This window comes from Sapajus apella, unplaced genomic scaffold (assembly GCF_009761245.1).
Source record: "Sapajus apella isolate SASKATOON/1434 unplaced genomic scaffold, GSC_monkey_1.0 scaffold2, whole genome shotgun sequence".
In the NCBI taxonomy this organism is placed as follows: Eukaryota; Metazoa; Chordata; class Mammalia; order Primates; family Cebidae; genus Sapajus; species Sapajus apella.
In genome coordinates, this window is record NW_022436942.1 from 25,509,818 (window position 1) to 25,530,277 (window position 20,460).

General features: G+C 39.4%; 1 protein-coding gene across 2 annotated transcripts in view; it reads right to left on the minus strand.

Annotated features, from left to right (window-relative positions):
• Positions 1 to 8,868: 8,868 nt before the first annotated feature.
• ATF1 (activating transcription factor 1) overlaps positions 8,869 to 20,460 on the minus strand; it is a 44,093-nt gene continuing 32,501 nt past the window's right edge. For both annotated transcript variants that reach the window (XM_032293538.1, XM_032293539.1), the window contains exons 5-7: positions 16,337 to 16,519; positions 16,091 to 16,250; positions 8,869 to 10,555 (exon numbers count right to left, since the gene is read on the minus strand). In XM_032293538.1, the coding sequence (XP_032149429.1) occupies positions 10,411 to 10,555; positions 16,091 to 16,250; positions 16,337 to 16,519 (488 nt within the window). In that variant the 3' untranslated portion in view covers positions 8,869 to 10,410. The remainder of the gene's footprint in view (positions 10,556 to 16,090; positions 16,251 to 16,336; positions 16,520 to 20,460) is intronic.

Below are 20,460 nucleotides of genomic sequence, written 5' to 3' on the forward strand. Positions count from 1 at the left end.
AAAAAAAAAAAAAAAAAAAAAAAAAAAAAAAAAAAAATTAGCCGGGCTTGGTGGCATGCACCTGTAGTCCCAGCTACTTGGGAGGCTGAGGCAGGAGAATTGTTTGAACCCAGGAGGCAGAGGTTGTAGTGAGCTATTGTGCCACTGCACTCCAGCCTGGCTGACAGAGCAAAACTCCATCTCAAAAAAAATTTTTTTTAAATAAATAAATAAATTTATTGGTAGGAAGTCTAAGGCAGTTTTTTTTTTTTTTTTTTTTTTTTTTTGAGACGGAGGTTTTCTTTTTTTACCCAGGCTGGAGTGCAATGGCGCGATCTCGGCTCACCACAACCTCCGCCTCCTGGGTTCAGGCAATTCTCCTGCCTCAGCCTCCTGAGTAGCTGGGATTACAGGCACGCACCACCATGCCCAGCTAATTTTTTGTATTTTTAGTAGAGACGGGGTTTCACCATGTTGACCAGGATGGTCTTGATCTCTTGACTTCGTGATCCACCCGCCTCGGCCTCCCAAAGTGCTGGGATTACAGGCTTGAGCCACCGCGCCTGGCCTTAAGGCAGTTTTTAAATTGTTTTGTAAACTTAGCCTATGTTATTTGCAGGTTTTCTGAATTAAGAAAAAGAATTGGCAAGCCTTTTCCCCAGATGTGGCATTAAATTCTAAGAGCTGTCAGTTGGGCAAAAATGCTTTGATGCTCAGTTTTCCAAAATGAATTATTAAATCACCATACCTACATTCCTCACTAAATTTCCTCTTGTCTACTTGATCTTTCACTTATGGAATGGTACAATATTAAGGTACCACTTATAAACTTCTAAAATAATATGATTTGCCAGGCGTGGTGGCGCATGCCTGTAATCCCACCTACTTGGGAGGCTGAGGTGGGAGGATCGCTTGAGCCCAGGAGTTCTGAACTATAGTGTGCTATGCTGATCGGGTGTCTGCACTAAGTTCAGCATCAATATGGTGACCTCCCGGGAGTGGGGGACCGTCAGGTTGCCTAAGGAGTGGTGAACTGGCCCAGGTCAGAAATGGAGCAAGTCAAAACTCCTGTGCTGATCAGTAGTGGGATCACGCCTGTGAAGTGCCACTGCATCTCACTCCAGCCTGGGCAACATAGCCAGACTGCGTCTCTAAAAAAAACTACAATCCAGCATGCATTACTTATGGATCCATGTAAATATGAAAACATGGACTGGGCTGGGTGTGGTGGCTCATGCCTCTAATCCCAGCACTTTGGGAATCCAAGGTGGGCGGATTGCTTGCACTCACTAGTTCAAGGCCAGCCTGGGCAACATGGCGAGACCCTGTCTCAAAAACAAAAAAAAAAAAAAAAAAAAAAAAAAGGAAAAAGTTATTTTGTTGTTAGAGCTGTGTAAATCAGTGTAAAATTTCTGTGATTTTAAAATGGAGGGCTGCCATCTAGTGGACACACTTAAATACAACCTTTAAACTCTCACAGTAATAGTTTATGACGCAATGAAATAAAGCTTTTCAGACTCTTCCACACAACATGTAAGAGAGAAAGTATACTCTGATACTTAACAACTTTGGAGTTTATGAGATCTAGGTATGAACCCTAGTTTTCTTATTTACTGTGTAACCTTGGGCAATGTTACGCTGCATCCTGCACTGGAGAGGGGTTTAATGACCTAAAATGTAACGGTGGGGGATAAGGAAAGACACAGACACAGACAGAGAGATATAAAAAGCTGGGCTAGGTGGTCCGAGAGGTCAGGATGTCAGTCTCTTCAAACCTGACCTGTCTCTGTGTACTTTTATATGTTCACAAGGCACATAGCAGAGGGAGGGTACAGTTACTTAGAACAACCTGTAGTTATTATTCTCATACTTCAGTTAACATACAAAAGCTAAAAACTACCTTGCAGCAAGGTCAGTGAAAGCTGGTTATCTCTTTCTAGGCCCATTTGTTCTCTCTGAGACATACACATCCTCCTATTATGGTTTCACTTCCCTGAAGCTCACCCAAAGTTCACAACAGCCTTGCTGCTGCCCCCACAGAGGGAGTGGGCTACTCAGGCTCCCTACACAACACTTCAAACCTGTCTGTACCTTAGTGAGTTTGAACACAGACCTTCATTGATTTAACACAGACAGTTCCCAACTTAAAATGGTTCAACATACAATTTTTTGACTTTATGATGGTGTAAAAACGATACTCATTCATTAGAAACCACGCTTCAAATTTTGATCTTTTCCTGGGCGAGTGACATTCACTCTAATACTCTGGCAATGCTGGGCGTGGAAGCCCGCCACAGCTCCCAGCAGCCATGTGATCATGAGGGTTAATGACTGTACTCTATGGTGTATTGTGTTGCCAGATGATTTACCTGCAGGTTAATCTAAGCATTCAGGCTAAGCTATGTTTGCTAGGTTAGGTATACTAAATGCATTTTCAACTTACAATACTTTCAACTTACCATGGGTTTATGGTGATATAACTCCATCATTAACATAGAAGAGTCTGGGCATGGTGGCTCCCACCTGTAATCCCAGCACTTTGGGAGGCCAAGGAGGGTGGATCACCTGAGGTCAGGAGTTCAGTAACAGCCAGACTAACAAGGTGAAATCCTGTCTCTACTAAAAATACAAAAATTAGCTGGGTGTGGTGGCACGTGCCTGTAATCCCAGCTACTCTGGAGGCTGAGGCAGGAGAACTGCTTGAACCTGGAGGCAGAGGCTGCAGTGAGCCAAGATCACGCCATTGCACTCCAACCTGGGCAATAATAGTGAAAATCTATCTCAAAAAAAAAGTAGAGGAACATCTGCATTATGAGGCACTCCAGTGGACTAGACTAGACTGTGGGGATGGATAGTTTCCCAGACTGTGGGAGATAGGAGAGCACAAAATTAGACAGTCTCCTCCTAGAGTTTAATAAGGGTATGTGTTAGGGGCATTGGGGAGGGACTACTATGAATATTTTAGAGGCAGTTAGAAATTGGGTTTAAATCTTAGATCCCTTATTAATCCTCATATAACCTTAGGCAAATACCAGTCTCAAGGATGACATTAAGACCTAAGTTCAACAAGATCTGTAACACTGCTTTGTTCATCACCCTTTTCCTAGTAATACTTGGCATATAAAAGGCCTTCAATAAATATCTGCTGAATGAATGAATGACATCACCTTAGCATTACCTGAACACATTTCCTGGTGCATAATAAGCACTCAATAAAGTTTAGATATTAAGGAAATTACATGACTGTATTTATGTATATAGGGAACCTTGGACTTAAAACAAGTTGATTTAGATTGATACATAATTTATCAGTTAAAAATTGCTATAGACACTTACTAAAGGGAGCAAACTGATGCATGTAACCCTATCAGTATTGAAGGCCAGGCGTGGTGCTTACACCTGTAATCCTAGCCGAGGATCTTCTGTGATCCCACGCCTGTAATCAGAGGCCAAGGCGGTGGATCACTTGAGGTCAGAAGTTCAAGATCAGCCTGGCCAACATGGAGAAACCCAGTCTCTACTAAAAATACAAAAATTAGCCAGGCATGGTTGTGCACGTCTGTAATCCCAGCTACTTGGGAGGCTGAGACAGGAGAATCGCTTGAACCTAGGAGGCAGAGGTTGCAGTGAACCAGACCACACCACTGCACTCCAGCCTGGGTGACAGAGTGAGACTCTGTCTCAAAAAAAAAAAAAAAAATATATATATATATATATATATATAAAAGATCTCAACTATGCAATGGCAGACAGATATGGTCTCTAATGCCTACATATGTCTGCTACAAAGAAATTTACACCAATAAAGGGAGACAATTATCAGAATCTATCTCTCAAAAGTAGGAGAAGGGGGTGGTTGGATCATTTGAGGCCAGGAGTTTGAGACTAGCTTAGCCAACATGGAGAAACCTCATCTCTACTAAAAACTACAAAAATTAGCTGGGTTCAGTGGTGTACACCTGTAACCCCAGCTACTCAGGAATCATTTAAGCCTGGGAGGTAGAGGTTGTAGTGAGCCGAGATTATGCCACTGCATTCCAGTCTGGGCAACAGAGAGACTGTCTCCAAACAAAAAAAAAAAGTGGGAGGAGGGGCATTAAATAGCCTTAAATCTCCTTCAAATGAATGTCCCTCAAAAATTCCTGCAAAATTCTCCCTAGAATAGCCTTCTGAATTCTACTACCTTGAGGTATGTGTTCCTTCACTTTTACAGTAAAACAAAGAGTATTTATTAAAAACAGGCCAGGTGAGGTGGCTCATACCTGTAATTCCAGCACTTTGGGATGCTGAGGTAGGCAGACCACTTGAGGTCAGGAGTTTGAGATCAACCTGGCCAATATGGTGAAACCGTGTCTCTACTAAAAATACAACAATTAGCTGGGCATGGTGACGCATGCCTGTAATCCCAACTACTTGGGAGGCTGAGGCAGAATTGCTTGAACCCAGGAAGCAGAGGTTGCAGTGACCCAAGATTGTGCCACTGCACACCAGCCTGGGCAACAGAGCAAGACTCTGTCTCAAAACAACAACAAAACACCCTACTTTGTACAACAGAGTAAATCATGTAATGATTATTATGATTAGGTTCTGGTGTACTTTGTAAAGCTATGACATTTTTTTGTTTTACTGTAACTTGTGATTTTTCCTTTAAATTAGCTGTCAAGCCCCTAGTCAAATTTCACTCACTCTTTATCAATTTTACAGCATCTTTTCAGGGAATCTGAACTGCCATCATGACAACTGATTATACAATTCCTAGCCATAATACACGTTTTGTTGTTGTTGTTGTTGTTTGTTTTTGAGACATGGTCCTGCTGTCACCTAGGCTGGTGTGCAGTTGTGCAGTCACGGTTCATGGCAGCCTTGACCTCCTGAGCTTAAGCTATCCTTCTATCTCAGCTTCCTGAGTAGCTGGGACTACAGGTTCATGCCACATTGCCCAGCTAATTTTTGCATTTTTTGTAGAGGCAGGGTTTCACCATGGTGCCCAGGCTGGTCTTGAACTTCTGGCCACAAGCAATCCCAATGCCTCAGCCTTCCAAAGTGCTGGGACTACATGTATGAGCCACCTGCCTGGCCTAATACACATTTTTATATCCCTCCTGTGTCCCCATATTTTAACTGGAGAAGAATGCAGATTTAACCTAGTAATTGCAATATAATAATTGCTGAATGAAGCCGGGCGCCGTGGCTCCTGCCTGTAATCCCAGCACTTTGGGAGGCTGAGGTGAGTGGATCACCTGAGGTCAGGAGTTCGAGACTAGCCTGGCCAACATAGTAAAACCCCATCTCTAATAAAAATACAAAAAATTAGGCAGGTGTGGTGGCAAGCACTTGTAATCCCAGCTACTAGGGAAGCTTAGGCAGGAGAATTGCTTGACCCTGGGAGGTGGAGGTTGCAGTGAGCTGAGATTGCACCACTACACTTCCAGCCTGGGCAACAAAGGTGAAACTCCCATCTCAAAAAAAAAGGGGGGTGGGTGGGCACAGTGCCTCACGTCTGTATCCCCGCACTTTGGGAGGACGAGGTGGGTGGATCACAAGGTCAGGAGTTTAAGACCAGCCTAGCTAACATGGTAAAACTGCATGTCTACTAAAAATACAAAAATTAGCTGGTCATGGTGGTGCATGCCTGTAATCCCAGCTACATGGGAGGCTGAGGCAGGAGAATCGTTTGAGCTCGGGAGGTTGCAGTGAGCCGAGATTGCACCATTGCACTCCAGCCTGGGTGATAGAGTGGGACTCCATCTCAAAAAATAGTAATAATTGCTGAATGAATAAACAAATATAGTAAGAATTCCAAAGAGCTAAAAAATGCCCATTCTTCCTGCTGTTAAGTATTAAAGAAATATCTTGAGAGATCAAAGACGGCTGATTACCAGCAGCTCAGGATTGTAGATCCCAGTGAAAGCACAGAGAACGAAAGGATGCCACACTTTCAGACAAGTTTTTGTTGCACATGGACCAGGAGATTCCCAGTGGAGGCGCCCCATGGGTCGCCAGCGCGACTCTTGTGGCCGGCGCAGCGGTTTTGCCAGCACCCTGGCGCGGGGGTTCTCAATGCAGAGTAAAGTGGGATTGGGTCCCCTTTTGGTCGACGGTTGGAGCTTTGGGAAGGCAGAGTCGTCCATTCAGCTGACTGAAAAAGGGACTCAAGAGCGAAGCCAGACTGGAGATTCCCTGTCAGAAACGCACCAAGAATCTTAATGTTGCTGTTTTGGCCGGTGCAGTGGGTTGCTGAGATTTCGGCGCTGGGAATCAACAAGTTGGACGTCCACTCAGAGACCTATATTGAAAGTCGGTAATTACAAAGATGACAGGTGGATACATTTACAATGACGGGAAGAAACCAGCGTAAAAAGGCTGAGAATATTCAAAATCAGAATGCCTCTCCCTCTACAGGGGATCACAGTTCCTCATCAACAAGGGAACGAGGCCTGATAGAGAACGAGTGCGTTCCATTAACAGATTTAGGCTTCAGAAGGTGGATAATAAGAAACTTCTGTGAGTTAAAAGAACATGTTCTAGCCCAATGTAAATAAACTAAGAACCTTGAAAAAAGGTTTGACGAAATCCTAACGAGAATAGACAATTGAGAGAGGAATATAAGCGAATTAATGGAACTGAAGAATACAATATGAGAACTCTGCGAAGTATGCACAGGGTTTAACATTCGAATTGATCAAGCAGAAGAAAGGATATCAGAGGTCAAAGACCAACTTAGTGAAATGAAACGAGAAGACAAGATTAGAGAAGAAAAAGTAAAAAGGAATCAGCGAAGTCTCCAAGAAATATGGGACTATGTGAAAAGACCTAATTTACGTTTGATAGGTGTACCTGAATGTCATGAAGGGAATGAATCCAAGCTGGAAAATATTCTTCAGGATATTATTCAGGAAAACTTTCCTAACCTAGTAAGGCAGGACAATACTCAACTCCAGGTAATACAGAGAACACCACAAAGGTATTCCTCAAGAAGAGCAACCCCAAGACACATAATCGTTAGATTCACCAGGGTTGAAATAAAGGAGAAAATTCTAAGGGCAGCTAGAGAGAAAGGTCAGGTTACCCATAAAGGGAAGCCTATCAGACTCACAGCAGATCTCTCAGCAGAAACCCTACAAACTAGAAGAGAGTGGGGGTCAATATTCGATATCCTCAAAGAAAAGAATTTTCAACCCAGAATCTCATATCCCGCCAAACTAAGCTTCATAAATGAAGGAAAAATAATTTTTCACGAACAAGCAAGCACTCAAGAGATTTCATCACCACCAGGCCTGCTTTACAAGAGCTTCTGAAAGAAGCACTACACATAGAAAGGAACAACCAGTATCAGTCATCCCAAAAACTTACTAAAAGGTAAAGAGTATCTTCATAATGAAGAATCTATATCAACTAATGGGCAAAATAGCCAACTAGCATTAAATGACAATATTAAACTCACAAATATCAATATTAATCTTAAATTTAAATGGATTAAACGCCCAAAGACACAGACATGCAAATTGAATAAAAAGTCAAAACCTATCAGCACGCTGTATCCAGATCCATCTCATATCATAAGCAAGGACACACAAAGACTCAAAACAAAAGGTTGGAGGAAGACTCACCAATCAAATGGAGAGTGAAAAAAAACAAAAAACAGGAGTTGTAACTTTCGTCTCTGACCAAATAGACTTTAATAGCAACAAAAACTAAAAAAAAAACAAAGGACATTACATAATGGTAAAAGGATCAATGTAACAACAGGAGTCAATGATCATAAATATATATGCACCCAATATAGGAGCGCCCAGATACATAAGACAAGTTCTTAATTGCTTATAAAGAGACTTGGACTCCCGCCGATAATAGCAGGAGACTTTGACACCACATTTTTAATATTTGACGGATCAACGAGATAGAAAATTAACAGGGACATTTATGATTTGAACTCAGACCTGGAACAAGTAAACTCAGGGAATATTTATAGAATTGTTCACCCCAGGTCCACAGAACATACATTTTTTTTCAGTATCACACTACACCTATTTTGAAAGTGACCACATAAATGGAAGTAAATCACTCTTCAGCATTTGCATAGCATTTCACAGATTTAAATGAAATATTGGTTGGCTGTTTGTTATTTTCTTCCCTTATTCCTTCCTGTCTCTGCTGTTAAGTACAATTATCGGCATAAAAGAGGTTTTTAATACCTATTTTTAGATTGCATTTCAGCCTGGGCAATAGAGCAAGACTTCTGTTCTCTCTCCCCCTTTCTCTTTCATTAAAAAAAAAAAAAAAAGAAAAAGAAATATATGTCCTAGATGTGTTTGTGGACAATAATCTATTTCCATCAATTAACATATAAATGAGTAAATCAATACTTATGTAAAATAGTAAGTTGAACTAAGGAAATAACTTGATTGATCTTTTGCATTTTTGAAGTCTAATTTCATGTTTGGACTACAATCATCTTAAAATGTGATAATCCCCACAGTGGATTCCAATTAGAAAAACATACAGGAAAATAATTTGTTATGCATTTATGCAACCATTAATGATTTGCCCTGGCCTGTTTCATACAGCTAGAGTAAGTAACTGGGTCTAGTGAGCAACACCCCAGAAGTCTGAAGGCAGAGGAGTTTACAAGTATTTGCAGATGTCCTGCTGTTACGGCACTAAGAGCTAGGCTACCTCTGTTGCAGTCAAGCATGGTGTTTACCCAATAATATATTTACTGTTGAAACACTCTTGACAACCCAGTGACCTCACATCTCCTCATATTCTTAGGTCTAATGGGCCACCAGTTTGAGATTCTGGCTTTACACAAGGCAGTAAGTGATAAAGTAATCCCCTGGTGATCAAACTTTTTTTTTCTTTTCATAAAGTGCTGCCAAGTCAACAGAGTCCCATTTTAAAAGACCCCTTTAATGAGAAATTTCATCAGGAGGGGCAAACACAAATTTATCAGTTAAGTGAAGATTTCTACATAGCATTAGGGTAATTAACAGCATGGCCACCAGCACAAGATTATCATTCATATACCAAGCATTATATTTTACATTCAGCAGACTATCAAATGTCCTTTAATTTCACAGATGACAATATGATACATACTGTGTAAGAAGCACACAATAGTTTTGCAGTACAACTTCAAACTGTATACAAATTGGAATACAGATGTTAAACACTAGTGTACCAACAGTATTTTTGAATTTCAGATAAAATGCATACAAAATTTACAATGCAAATATTAGCTAATCTGAAAACTTTACTTCCCATAATATAAAAATGATACTTTTGAGGTGCAAATTTTACTAAACTATATAAACATTTAAAATAATCATTAAAAACTCAACATTAGAATTTATAAAGATTAGCTATAAAAATATATTGGCAGTCACTTTTCTTATAAAGGTACCATTCACTACATTACAAAGTAGTCTCTAACATAAAACTGCCCTAATAACCATATTATTATAGAATCTGATAAACCCTACATTAAATTGATTATAAAATTGTCTTGGAAAAACTTTGGTATGCATCTTCAGAAGGTTTTTAAAAAATAATATTTTAAGGGCCTGTAAACATTCCATTCTATTAAAGCACAGCAGAATAAGTAATGGCTATTCAACTGCATACAGAATATAGAATCAAAAAAAACAATTTATTATATATTTGTAGAAAATCACCATTACCAGAGTGAGCAAAAATACCAACTATTTAAAAGTATCAAACTTTTAAACAGTTCTCCTTCCATTCTGATAAAAAATGTTATAAAATCACCACACTCCATTCATGTACCTTAGATGCCTTTTAGGATAAAACCTCAAAAATAATTAACACAGTCTCAAAAATCCATTCAAGTCCAATAAACAGTCTTCAAAAAACCCACTTAAAAGACTTGACATGAGAACAAGTATACATAATCAGAACACATACTTTATATATTTAGTAATGTACTATGTTTTCTCTTACTTTTGTAAATTAGTATTGGCAGAAATAAAATACACATGCATGCGCGCACGCGTGCGCACCCACACACACACATACATATATATAACTAAAAAAGGTAAATTTCAGCAAACAGAAATGCAAACCCGTAGGGTAAATTAATTTATTTTTAAAAATTCAGTTTATCAAATTTCATCTTCTCTGCCATTTTGGATTGGCAACTATTGGTTATTTAGAAAATTTAGACTGCTGAAAGTTCATTTCTTGCTTCTTGAATGTGTTTAATTTCTACAAAGCTTCCAGTTGTGCCCATAGCTTCCTTGAGGTCATTTTCCACTTTCTCCTCTGTTACTAGATATCGTGCATAAGATAGTTATCCTTGAGTTGGAAAAGCCTAAAAAAAAACTTCACTTTTGACCTTTAATTTATAAAACTCCACTAAGAAATCCATTTAATTTTTATGGAAGTCCACAAAAATATTTTCTTTCTTAAGAATCAAACACTTTTATTGGAATAAAGATCCTTCAAAGTTTTTAACTCTTCTATTAGAGTTTTATTTTGATTTTCCAGGACTGCAACTCGGTTTTCCAGGCATTTCACATATTCTTTCTTCTTTCTGCGACATTCTCGAGCAGCTTCTCTAAATATGAGCATTTAAAAAACAATGTTAGAAAAAACTTCACCTTCTTTATATGGTAAATGGTCTTCAGTAATTCTCCCTGGTCACCTTTTTTTCTTCATCATTTAAAAACTTAAATTATCATCTACACATAGGAAATACACAGATCTTAAGTGTAGAATTCAGTCAGTTTTGGCAATTGTGTACACCTGTATAACCCACACCTCTGTCAAGACAAAAAAGAATGTAGTTCCGGGCAGAAAGCTCCCCGCTGCCCCGTCCTGGTCAGTCCCCTTCCAAGCAACTATCGTTTTGATTTTTATCACCAGAGATTAGTTTTTTCCTATTCTAGAGCCTCATGTAAGTGTCATACACTTACATGTGTCCCTTCACTCAGCACATCACTGAGGTTCATCCATGTTGCTGCATGGTGGTTTGTTCCTTTATGTTGCTGGGCATATTCCACTGCAGAAAATTTAGACTGCTGATAAATGAATGTAACCACCATTTGTTTATCCAGTCTCTTGGGCTGTTTCTAGGGTTAGCTGTATAGGCACTTTTTTTTTGGAGACAGGTTTCATTTCTCTTAAATACCAAAGAGTGAAATTATAGGTCCTCTGGTCAACTTGTGACATATAATTTCTGTTATTCGAGTTCAAATTACAAACAATGCTTGAGCAAATAGTTCTGTGCATGTCGTGGAACATCTATCTGAAGTCACATGTAAGTTATAGATGCATATAGTAATAGGAAGTATTAGCTGAGTGTGGTGGCTCGTGCCTATAATCTCAGCACTTTGAGAGGGTGAGGCAGGCGGATCACCTGAGGTCAGGAACTCGAGACCAGCCTGGCCAACATGGTGAAACCCCATCTCTACTAAAAGTACAAAAATAAAAATTAAAAATAAAGGAAAAAAAAGATCCAAGAGTCAAACAAAAAAGAAAAAATTAGCCCTGGTGGCACATGTCTGTAATCCCAGCTACTCTGGAAGCAGGAGAATCCCAGGAGGCAGAGGTTGCAGTGAGCCGAGACTGCGCCACTGTACTCCAGCCTGGTGACAGAGCAAGACTCTGTCTGGAAAAAAAAAAAAAAAAGAAAAAAGAAAAAAAAAAGAAAGAAAACACAGTATTAATATTTTTATGCTATATATGTAGATATTATTTGCAACTTGCTTTTTTAGTACAAATCTATACTTTTAAAAGCACTGTGCAAAATCTGTAATATGAATATACCACAGTTGAACTGTTCCCTCACAAGAAGACATTTACTTATTTATTTTACATTTAAGCTCTGTTGGAGTTAACAAACAGGTTTTTAAGTGGTTTCCAGTAAACATTCCTTTTCTTTTTTCTTCTTTTGTTTTGAGACAGCGTCTCACTCTGTCACCCAGGCTGAGTGCAGTGACTACAGGAATTAGCACCACAACAGCTAATTTTATTTTATTTTTGTAGAGATGAGGTCTCATTCTGTTGCCTAGGCTGGTCTCACTCCTGGTCATGGTGCTGGGATTACGGGAGTGAGCCACCTGCTCAGCCTCCATTTTTTTACATGCCCCTTGCCACATATATTTCTTGCAGGATCACAAGCTATATTCACTTAAAGTCCAGAGACAGTGCCAATTTATATCCATTGAAGTACAGAGAAATAAGGGTTAAAAAAAAAAAAGGAAAAAAAAATCCCAGAGTTGGGGGGGAAAAGATTTGCCAAATTGTCCTCCAGAGTATTTGTGTCATTTACATTCCCATGGGCAGTACATGAGAGTACCTGTTATGCTACGAACATTTTAAAATTGTTGTTAGTCTAGTGGCTGACCAACAGTGAATCTCACTGCTTTACCATTTCCCTGATTATGCACAAAGTTTGGTATCATTTCATGTTTACAAGGCCATCTTTCACAGACCAGTTTCCTTCTGTTAAGTCTCTTATTTATAGAAATCAATCTTTATATATCTATACATCTTGTAATTCTTTCTCTTCATATAAAAGTTGCAAATATTTTTCCCAGTTAAGAGACTTATTTTTAAGTCTGTTTATGGTATCTTTTGTTACATACGAGTAGAAATGTTAGGGCTAGTAGATACCATAAAATTCCGTATTTCCCTCAGTAATAGATGTGAGGTACTCGTTTCCTTATATGCCCAAAGACAGTCAGTATTACCACTTTGTAATTTTTGCCATGTGACATCTCACTGCTTATTTTTTTAATTTTTTTTTCTTTGAGACAAAGTTTCGCTCTTGTTGCCCAGGCTGGAGTGCAATGGCATGATCTCAGCTCACCACAACCTCCACCTCCCAGGTTCAAGCAATTCTGCCTCAGCCTCTCGAGTAGCTGGGATTACAGGCATGTACCACCAACACCTGGCTAATTTTGTATTTTTAGTAGATGGGGTTTCTCCATGTTGGTCAGGCTGCTGGTCTCAAACTCCTGACCTCAGGTGATCAGCCCACCTCCGCCTCCCCAAAGGGCTGGGATTACAGGTGTGAACCACCATGCCCAGCCTTCATGGCTTATTTTTATAGTTGTAGTATATATGTATATGACCCTAAAACTATATATCATTTATTTTCTAAAATTATAAAATATCATACTTTGTGTATTCTGTTGCAACTTGCTTTTCACTCAACTTAATTTTTCTAAGATTTACTCATGTTGAAATGATTATTCATTCAATCATTACAAATAAACATTCCATTGTATAAAAATGGTCATAATTTATGTACCTATTCTTTTTCCCCCATTTTTATATTTAGGCTCAATGTGTTCCTATTCTGTTATCAATGAATCTTAAGGTTGTTTCTTGAGTTTTTGCTGTTATGAAAATTCTTATACATACTTCCTGCAAGTTTCTCTCAGTCACACAGACTAAAACAGCTGGGTCACAGAGTACATCCATGTCTACTGTACAAGATAAGGCCTAATTAATTTCCAAAGTGGCTGCACCAATTTACGCTCCTATAGCAGTATCTATGAATTCCTGACCACTGTTCCAAATCCTTGCCAACTCTTGGTTGGACTTTAAAATTTTTGCCAATCAGGTGGGTATAAAGGGTATGTAAGTGTGTAGCATTAATGTGCATTTCTTTGATTACTAATAAGATTGAGTAGTCTTTTATATGATCATTAACTACTTGTGTTTTGTGGGGTTTTTTTAGTTAGCTTTTTTTCTGAGACAGAGTCTTGCTATTGCCTGGGCTGGAGTACAATGGGATGATCTTGACTAACTGCAACCTCTGACTCCTGGGTTCAAGTGATTTTCCTGCCTCTACCACATCTGGCCAATTTTTTCTATTTTTTGTAAAGATGGGGTCTCCCTATGTTGCCCAGGCTGGTCTCAAACTCCTGGGCTCAAGTGATCCACCCACCTTAGCCTCTGAAAATGCTGGGATTACATGTGTGAGCCACCACACCAGGCCTGTATGTTTTTTTTCCTAGTAAAATTTTTTTCTGCATATTTATGAACTACATGAGAAAAATGTGTAGTGATCAAGTCAGGGTATTCAGGGTATCCATCACCTGAGCATAACAGGTTTTTGTTAAGTATGGTCATCCTACTCTGCTATGAAACACTGAATTTGTTCCTTTTAACTTACTGTATATAGGTTTACGTCCTTTAACCTTTTCATCTTCCTCCTCGCCCCTCACCCTTCCCAATCTGTTATCTATTTTTCCATTCTCTTTTTTTTCTTGAGATAGGGTTTTGCTCTGTTGCCCAAGCTAAAGATCATGTTACATCAACCCGCTGGGCTCAAGCAATCCTCCCACCTCAGCCTCCCAAGTAGCTGAGATTTCAGGCATGCGCCACCATATCTGGCTAATTTTTTATTTTTTATAGCAATGGATACGTTGCTCAGGCTGCCGTTGAACTCCTAGGCTCAAGCGATCCTCCTGCCTTGGCCTCCCAAAGTGCTGTGATTACAGGTATGAGCCACCGTGCCCAGCCCTATTTTTCCACTCTATATCTCCATGTGTTCAAATATTTTAGCTCCTACATGTGAGAATGTAATATTTTTCTTTTTGTGCCTGGCTTATTTCACTTAAGATAATGACCCTCAGTTCCAACCATGTTGCTACAAACAACACGATTTAATTCTTTCTTACCCATTTATCCACTGATGGACACATAGGGTGATTCTATCAGCTATCGTGCATGAATAGTGCTGCAATAAACTTATGAATATAGGTATCCCTTTCATATATTGATTTATTTTCCTTTGGGTAGATTTCTATTTTTAGTTTTTTGAGAAATCTCTATACTGGTTTTCATAGTGGTTGTACTAGCTAATTTAAAGTTTTTATTTAGGCTGGGTACATGGCTCACACCTATAATCCCAGCATTTTGGAAGGCTGAGGCAGGTGGATGGATCACTTGAGCCCAGGTTTGAGACCAGCCTAAGTAACATGGCAAAACCCCATCTGTACAAAAAAAAAAAAATACAAAAATTAGCTGGGTGTGGTGGTGTGCACTTGTAGTCTCAGCTACTTTGGAGGCTAAGCTGGATCACTTGAGCCCAGGAGGCAGAGGTTGCAGTAAGCCATTGTTGTGTCACTGCAGACCTGCGTGGGGTGAGAGTGAGGCCTTGTGTCAAAAAATACATACAAAAACCAAATTTAACTTTTCTACTTTTTGAACTTTTTTGTTAAAAACTAAGACATCAACATACACATTAACCTAGGCAAATTAGCCTAGGGTCAGGATCATCAATCTCACTGTCGTCCACCTCTACACCTTATCCCACTGGAAGGTCTTCAGGGACTATAACACACAGGGAGGTGTCATTCTCTCTTGGTGAGATAGGGTCTTGCTCTGTTGCCCAATGATAACAAGGTCTTCTGGAATACCTCCTGTAGGGGCTGCCTTGAGGCTGTTTTGCAGTTAACTTTTTTTTAATAAGTAGAAGGCATACACTTTAAAATAATGATAAAAAGTATAGTAAATTCATAAATCAGTAACAGTTATTTATTATCAGTATCAAGTATTATGATCTACACATAACTGCATGTGTTACACTTTTATATGACTGGCAGCACAATAGGTTTGTTTACACAGCATAGCCACAAATATCTATGACATTATCACAGGACTTTTTTTTTTTTTTTTTTTTTGAGACGGAGTTTTGCTCGTTACCCAGGCTGGAGTGCAATGGTGCGATCTCGGCTCACCATAGCCTCCGCCTCCTGGGTTCAGGCAATTCTTCTGCCTCAGCCTCCTGAGTAGCTGGGATTACAGGCACACACCACCATGCCCAGTTGATTTTTTGTATTTTTAGTAGAGACGAAGTTTCACCATGTTGACCAGGATGGTCTCGATCTCTTGACCTCGTGATCCACCCGCCTCAGCCTCCCAAAGTGCTGGGATTACAGGCGTGAGCCACCGCGCCCGGCCCCACCGCAGGACTTTTTCAGCTCCATTATAGTTTTATGGGATCACTGTCATTCCCATTTACTTAAACATTGTTATGCAGCTCATGACTGCATACAATTCCAGTTAACATCTGGTTATGTTTTGAGATTTGTAAAAACATTACCCACTCTGGCATTATGATTTTAAGACCTACCTGTTTTTCATTAACCTTATTTCTCTTTTCAATTGGGGGTCATCTGTCTTAGTTGTCTGAGAGGTAAGAGACACAGGAGATGTCATCACCACAGTTTGTGGCAGAGAAGTAGCTGAAGGTGTAGTTCGGATCTGGTATGTCTGCATATCTCCTGATGCAGCTAGACGGTAAAATAAAGTGAATGAGTTAGTTGGTAAGTGTCTCTGAGTGTTAGGACACCTTCTGCAGACAGTTAAGCATACTTACTCTGTACAACAACCTGATTGCTGGGAACAAGTATCTGCTGTCCATCAGAGGTCTGTGCATACTGAAGAATAGCTGTACCTTGCTGAGTACTGCCTGAATTTGTCATGGTTAATGTCTGAAGTCCCTGTACTCCATCTGTGCCTGGACTCGCCAACTGTAAGGCTCCATTTGGAGCAATGGCAACTTTAATCAAAAAGAGAAAATAGCCATTGTAAGGTTATACAATACACTAATTCAAAGGAGTGGCAAAAAGCCCACAAACACTTTATTAAAACAGGTATGAATGCAGTTCTGCTTGGTAACTGCTAACTACTTTAGGTGAACTACATGTAAAAGGAATTAAACAGCATTTCTTTATAAAAATCTTATAGTTCAGATGCACCACCTTAAATTTAATCTCAAGTTATATAACTGAGTAGTTAAAAACGGCACACATATTTGAACTCCATAGAACACTCCATGCTAATTGCTAATGTTGTCGTAGCGATTCTGAGGCATTAGAAGAGGGCACTGATAGCTAATTTTTTTTTTTTTTTTTTTTTTTTGAGACAGAGTCTCACTCTGTTGCCCAGGCTGGAGTGTAGTGGCACAATCTCAGTTCACTGCAACCTCTGCCTCCCAGGTTCAAGCCATTCTTGGGCCTCAGCCTCCCAAGTAGCAGGGATTACAGGCATGTGCCACCATGCCTGGCTGATTTTAGTAGAGATGGGGTTTCTCCATGTTGGCCAGGCTAGTCTCGAACTCCTGACCTCAGGTGATCCACCCGCCTCAGCCTCCCAAAGTGCTGGGGTTACAGGCATGCCACAGCACTTCGCACCATGGTAGCTAATTTTTAAGAAAAAATAAAAAGGAAATACAAACATAGTTTGTAATTTTGAGTCAAAAGCATTAAAAAGGTTATTACTTTAAAATATTTTTTTAATAGATAACATGCTTAGGTAACAGGTGCTTATGAAAAAAATTCAATACAATAAAAGGTTATATAATGAGAAGTCTTCTTTATACTGTTTCTTAGCTCCATTTTCTAGTGGTACCACTGTTAAATATATTACATGGTATTAAGATATTTATTTAAGTTATAGTTAAGAAATGTAATCTATTCATTCACTTCCTAGTGAAAATCACTAACAAAGATACCAGAAAGCCACTGTGTAGAAAACAGTACTTAGCTCCCACAAACATTTTTTTCACTGAATTATACCTGTGTTCATGCTTTCCCCTCAGCCCTTAAATGAAATGCTCATAAGGCATGACCAAATAGAAAACATTTAATCTTCAGAATCTAATGCCTCATCTCTATACCCTCTTTTCAGATTAAAATGATGAAGCTTTTTTTTTCTTTTATGCTTTGGCTACCAGGAAGCCAAAATACATGTGTGTGTATTTTGATGGAAAAATAATTTTTTTCATGAGTTCATAATTATCCCTCCCCAATTGCCCCAAATTTAATTTATGATTTTCAAAATATTTATTTAAAAATGTTAGATACAGAGATATGTTGGCCTTTTTTTTTTTTTTTTAGACAGGGTCTCACTTGTCACCCGGGCGGGCTGGAATGCAGTGGTGTGGTCCTGGTTCACCACTGCACTCTACCTCCTGGGCTCAAGCAATCCTCCCACCTCAGCCTCCCAAGTAGCTGGAACTACAGATACACACAACCATGCTCAGCTAATTTTTAAATTTTTTACAGAGATAGGGTCTCCCTATATTGATTGCCCAGACTGGTCTTGAAATCAAGTGATCCTCCCACTTTAGCCTCCCAAAGTGCAGGGATTAGGCGTGACACACCACACCAGGCCGAGATTTGCTCTGAAGTTATATTAGCAATTAGTTTCAATCTTCTTTCCTGCAACACATGATTATATATATATACACGCACTTTTATTTATACATGTATAAACATAAATAAAATTAAAGGTCCCATTATCTATCTCTATTTCATTGACCCCCTTTAGCCCCATCCTGAGGTAATTATTTTTGGTGCACATCCTTCCCATTATTTTCCTGTGCTTACAACAGACTTTATCAGTATCAGACTTGAATATACTTGGCTATTACGTTGAGCGGCAAAAACCACAATTACTTTTACATCAACCTAAAATATCAAAATACATACCTGTAGATGCCAATGTTTTGATATTAAATATGTTTATACATATTTTCATTTTTGCAACTTCCTGTTCTTAACATGTGTATTTACCTGTTAATGTGTTGTATTTATTCTAAAACTGAGCTGTCCGATAGGGTAGCCATTAGCCCCATGTGGCTATTTAAATTAACTAAAATCAAACAAAATTAAAATATCAGTTTCTCAGTCCCACCAGCCACATTTCAAGCAATCAATAGTCATACATGGTTTAGTGGCTACCATTCTGGGAGAATGCAGATATGAAACATTCCCATTATCATACGAAGTACCAAGGGCCCATGCTGCCCTGAATACTAATTTGTACTACACTTATTTCAATGATAACATGTGAACGTCCCCAGTACCTCCGATCTCTGCTTCCAAGTTTCTTTCCTTGCAACCAGTGCTTACCTTCCTGCCTTTCTTCCTTTCCTTTCTCTCTCTTTCTTCCCTCCCTCACTCTTTTCTTCCCTCCCCACCTTCCTTCCCTCCTTCCTTCCTCTCTCTTTCTCTCTTTCTTCTTTTCCTGAGACTGGTCTTGCTCTGTTGCCCAGGCTGGAGTGCAGTGGTATAATCACGGCTCACAGTAACTTCGAATTCCTGGACTCAAGAGATCCCACCTCAGCCTCCTGAGTAGATGGGATTAGTCACATGCCATAACGCCCAGCTAATTCTTCATTTATTTATTTACTGTTTTGTAGAGACATAGTCTTGCTATGTTACCTAGGCTGGCCCTGAACCTGGCTTCAAGCAATCCTCCAGCCTCAGCCTCTCAATGTACTGAGATTACAGGCGTGAGCCAGCGTGCCTGGCTCCAAGTTTCTCAAGAGGTATTATATATATATATATATATATATATATATACACACACACATACATACATATATAATTTTTTTTTCTTTAATTCATTTATTCATAACAAACGTAACTGAAAGCCTACTACTTGCCAGGTCCTATATGTCAAAGATGTAGTTGTGAATGAAACAAATAAGGTTCTTTCCCTTAAGGGCCTTATATTCTAGCGGGGAAAACAGATAATAAATAAGCTAATCTATAATTACATACATACAATCTATAATTAAACTAATATGTACTGTCTTTTAATTATATGTAAATTTATAAAGAAAAATACAGGTGGCTAATGAAAAATAAAGGGAGGAGAGACATGTTTGAAAAAGAGTGATCTCTTTGTGGAGATGACACTTAAGCAGAGCAGGGGCATAGGATGCAAGCCATGTAAGGATCTGGGAGAACATACCAGGCGTGAGCAGGGACAACTCCAGAGATTCTGAGGCAGAAACAAGCTTCGTGTGTCTGAGGTACAGTATAGAAAGCTGGGTGGTCAGAATGCCATCAAGTGGCAGGAGATGAGGTCAGAGTGGTAGGCAAATCCTAAATGTAATGCCTTGTAAGACTGACATTTTATTCTAAGTATGATAAGATGTCAATACAGGATTCTGAGCAGGAGCGATGTGATCTAGTTGACATCTTAAATAAATCACTTTGGCCACAGTATGGAAAACTGATGATTGGAGCAGGAATGGAAGCAAGATGACCAACTGGATGCCTATTCCAGTAATTCAGATCAGAGTCTAAGTCAAGGTGGTGGTGGTGGTTAGAGATGGCCAGAGGTGGTCAGATGGGACATACACATTGTGGCAAGACTGAATGAGACTTAAAGATTAATGTTAGGAGTGGAGGGGGTAATAACAAATGAGCAGCACAAGTAAATTCCTTAGGGTGATAGAACTACATCTCGATTAATGGTGTTAAACTATTCTACACATTTGTCAAAACTCATAGACTTAAACTCCCCCAAAGAGTGAATTTTACTTTATATAAAATATTTTTAATGAATAGGCAGGGGCCAGGCGTGGTGCCTTACACCTGTAATCTCAGCACTTTGGGAGGCAGAGGTAGGCAAATCACTTTAGGTCAGGAGTTTGAGACCAGCCTGGCCAACATGGTGAAACCCTGTCTCTACTAAAAATACAAA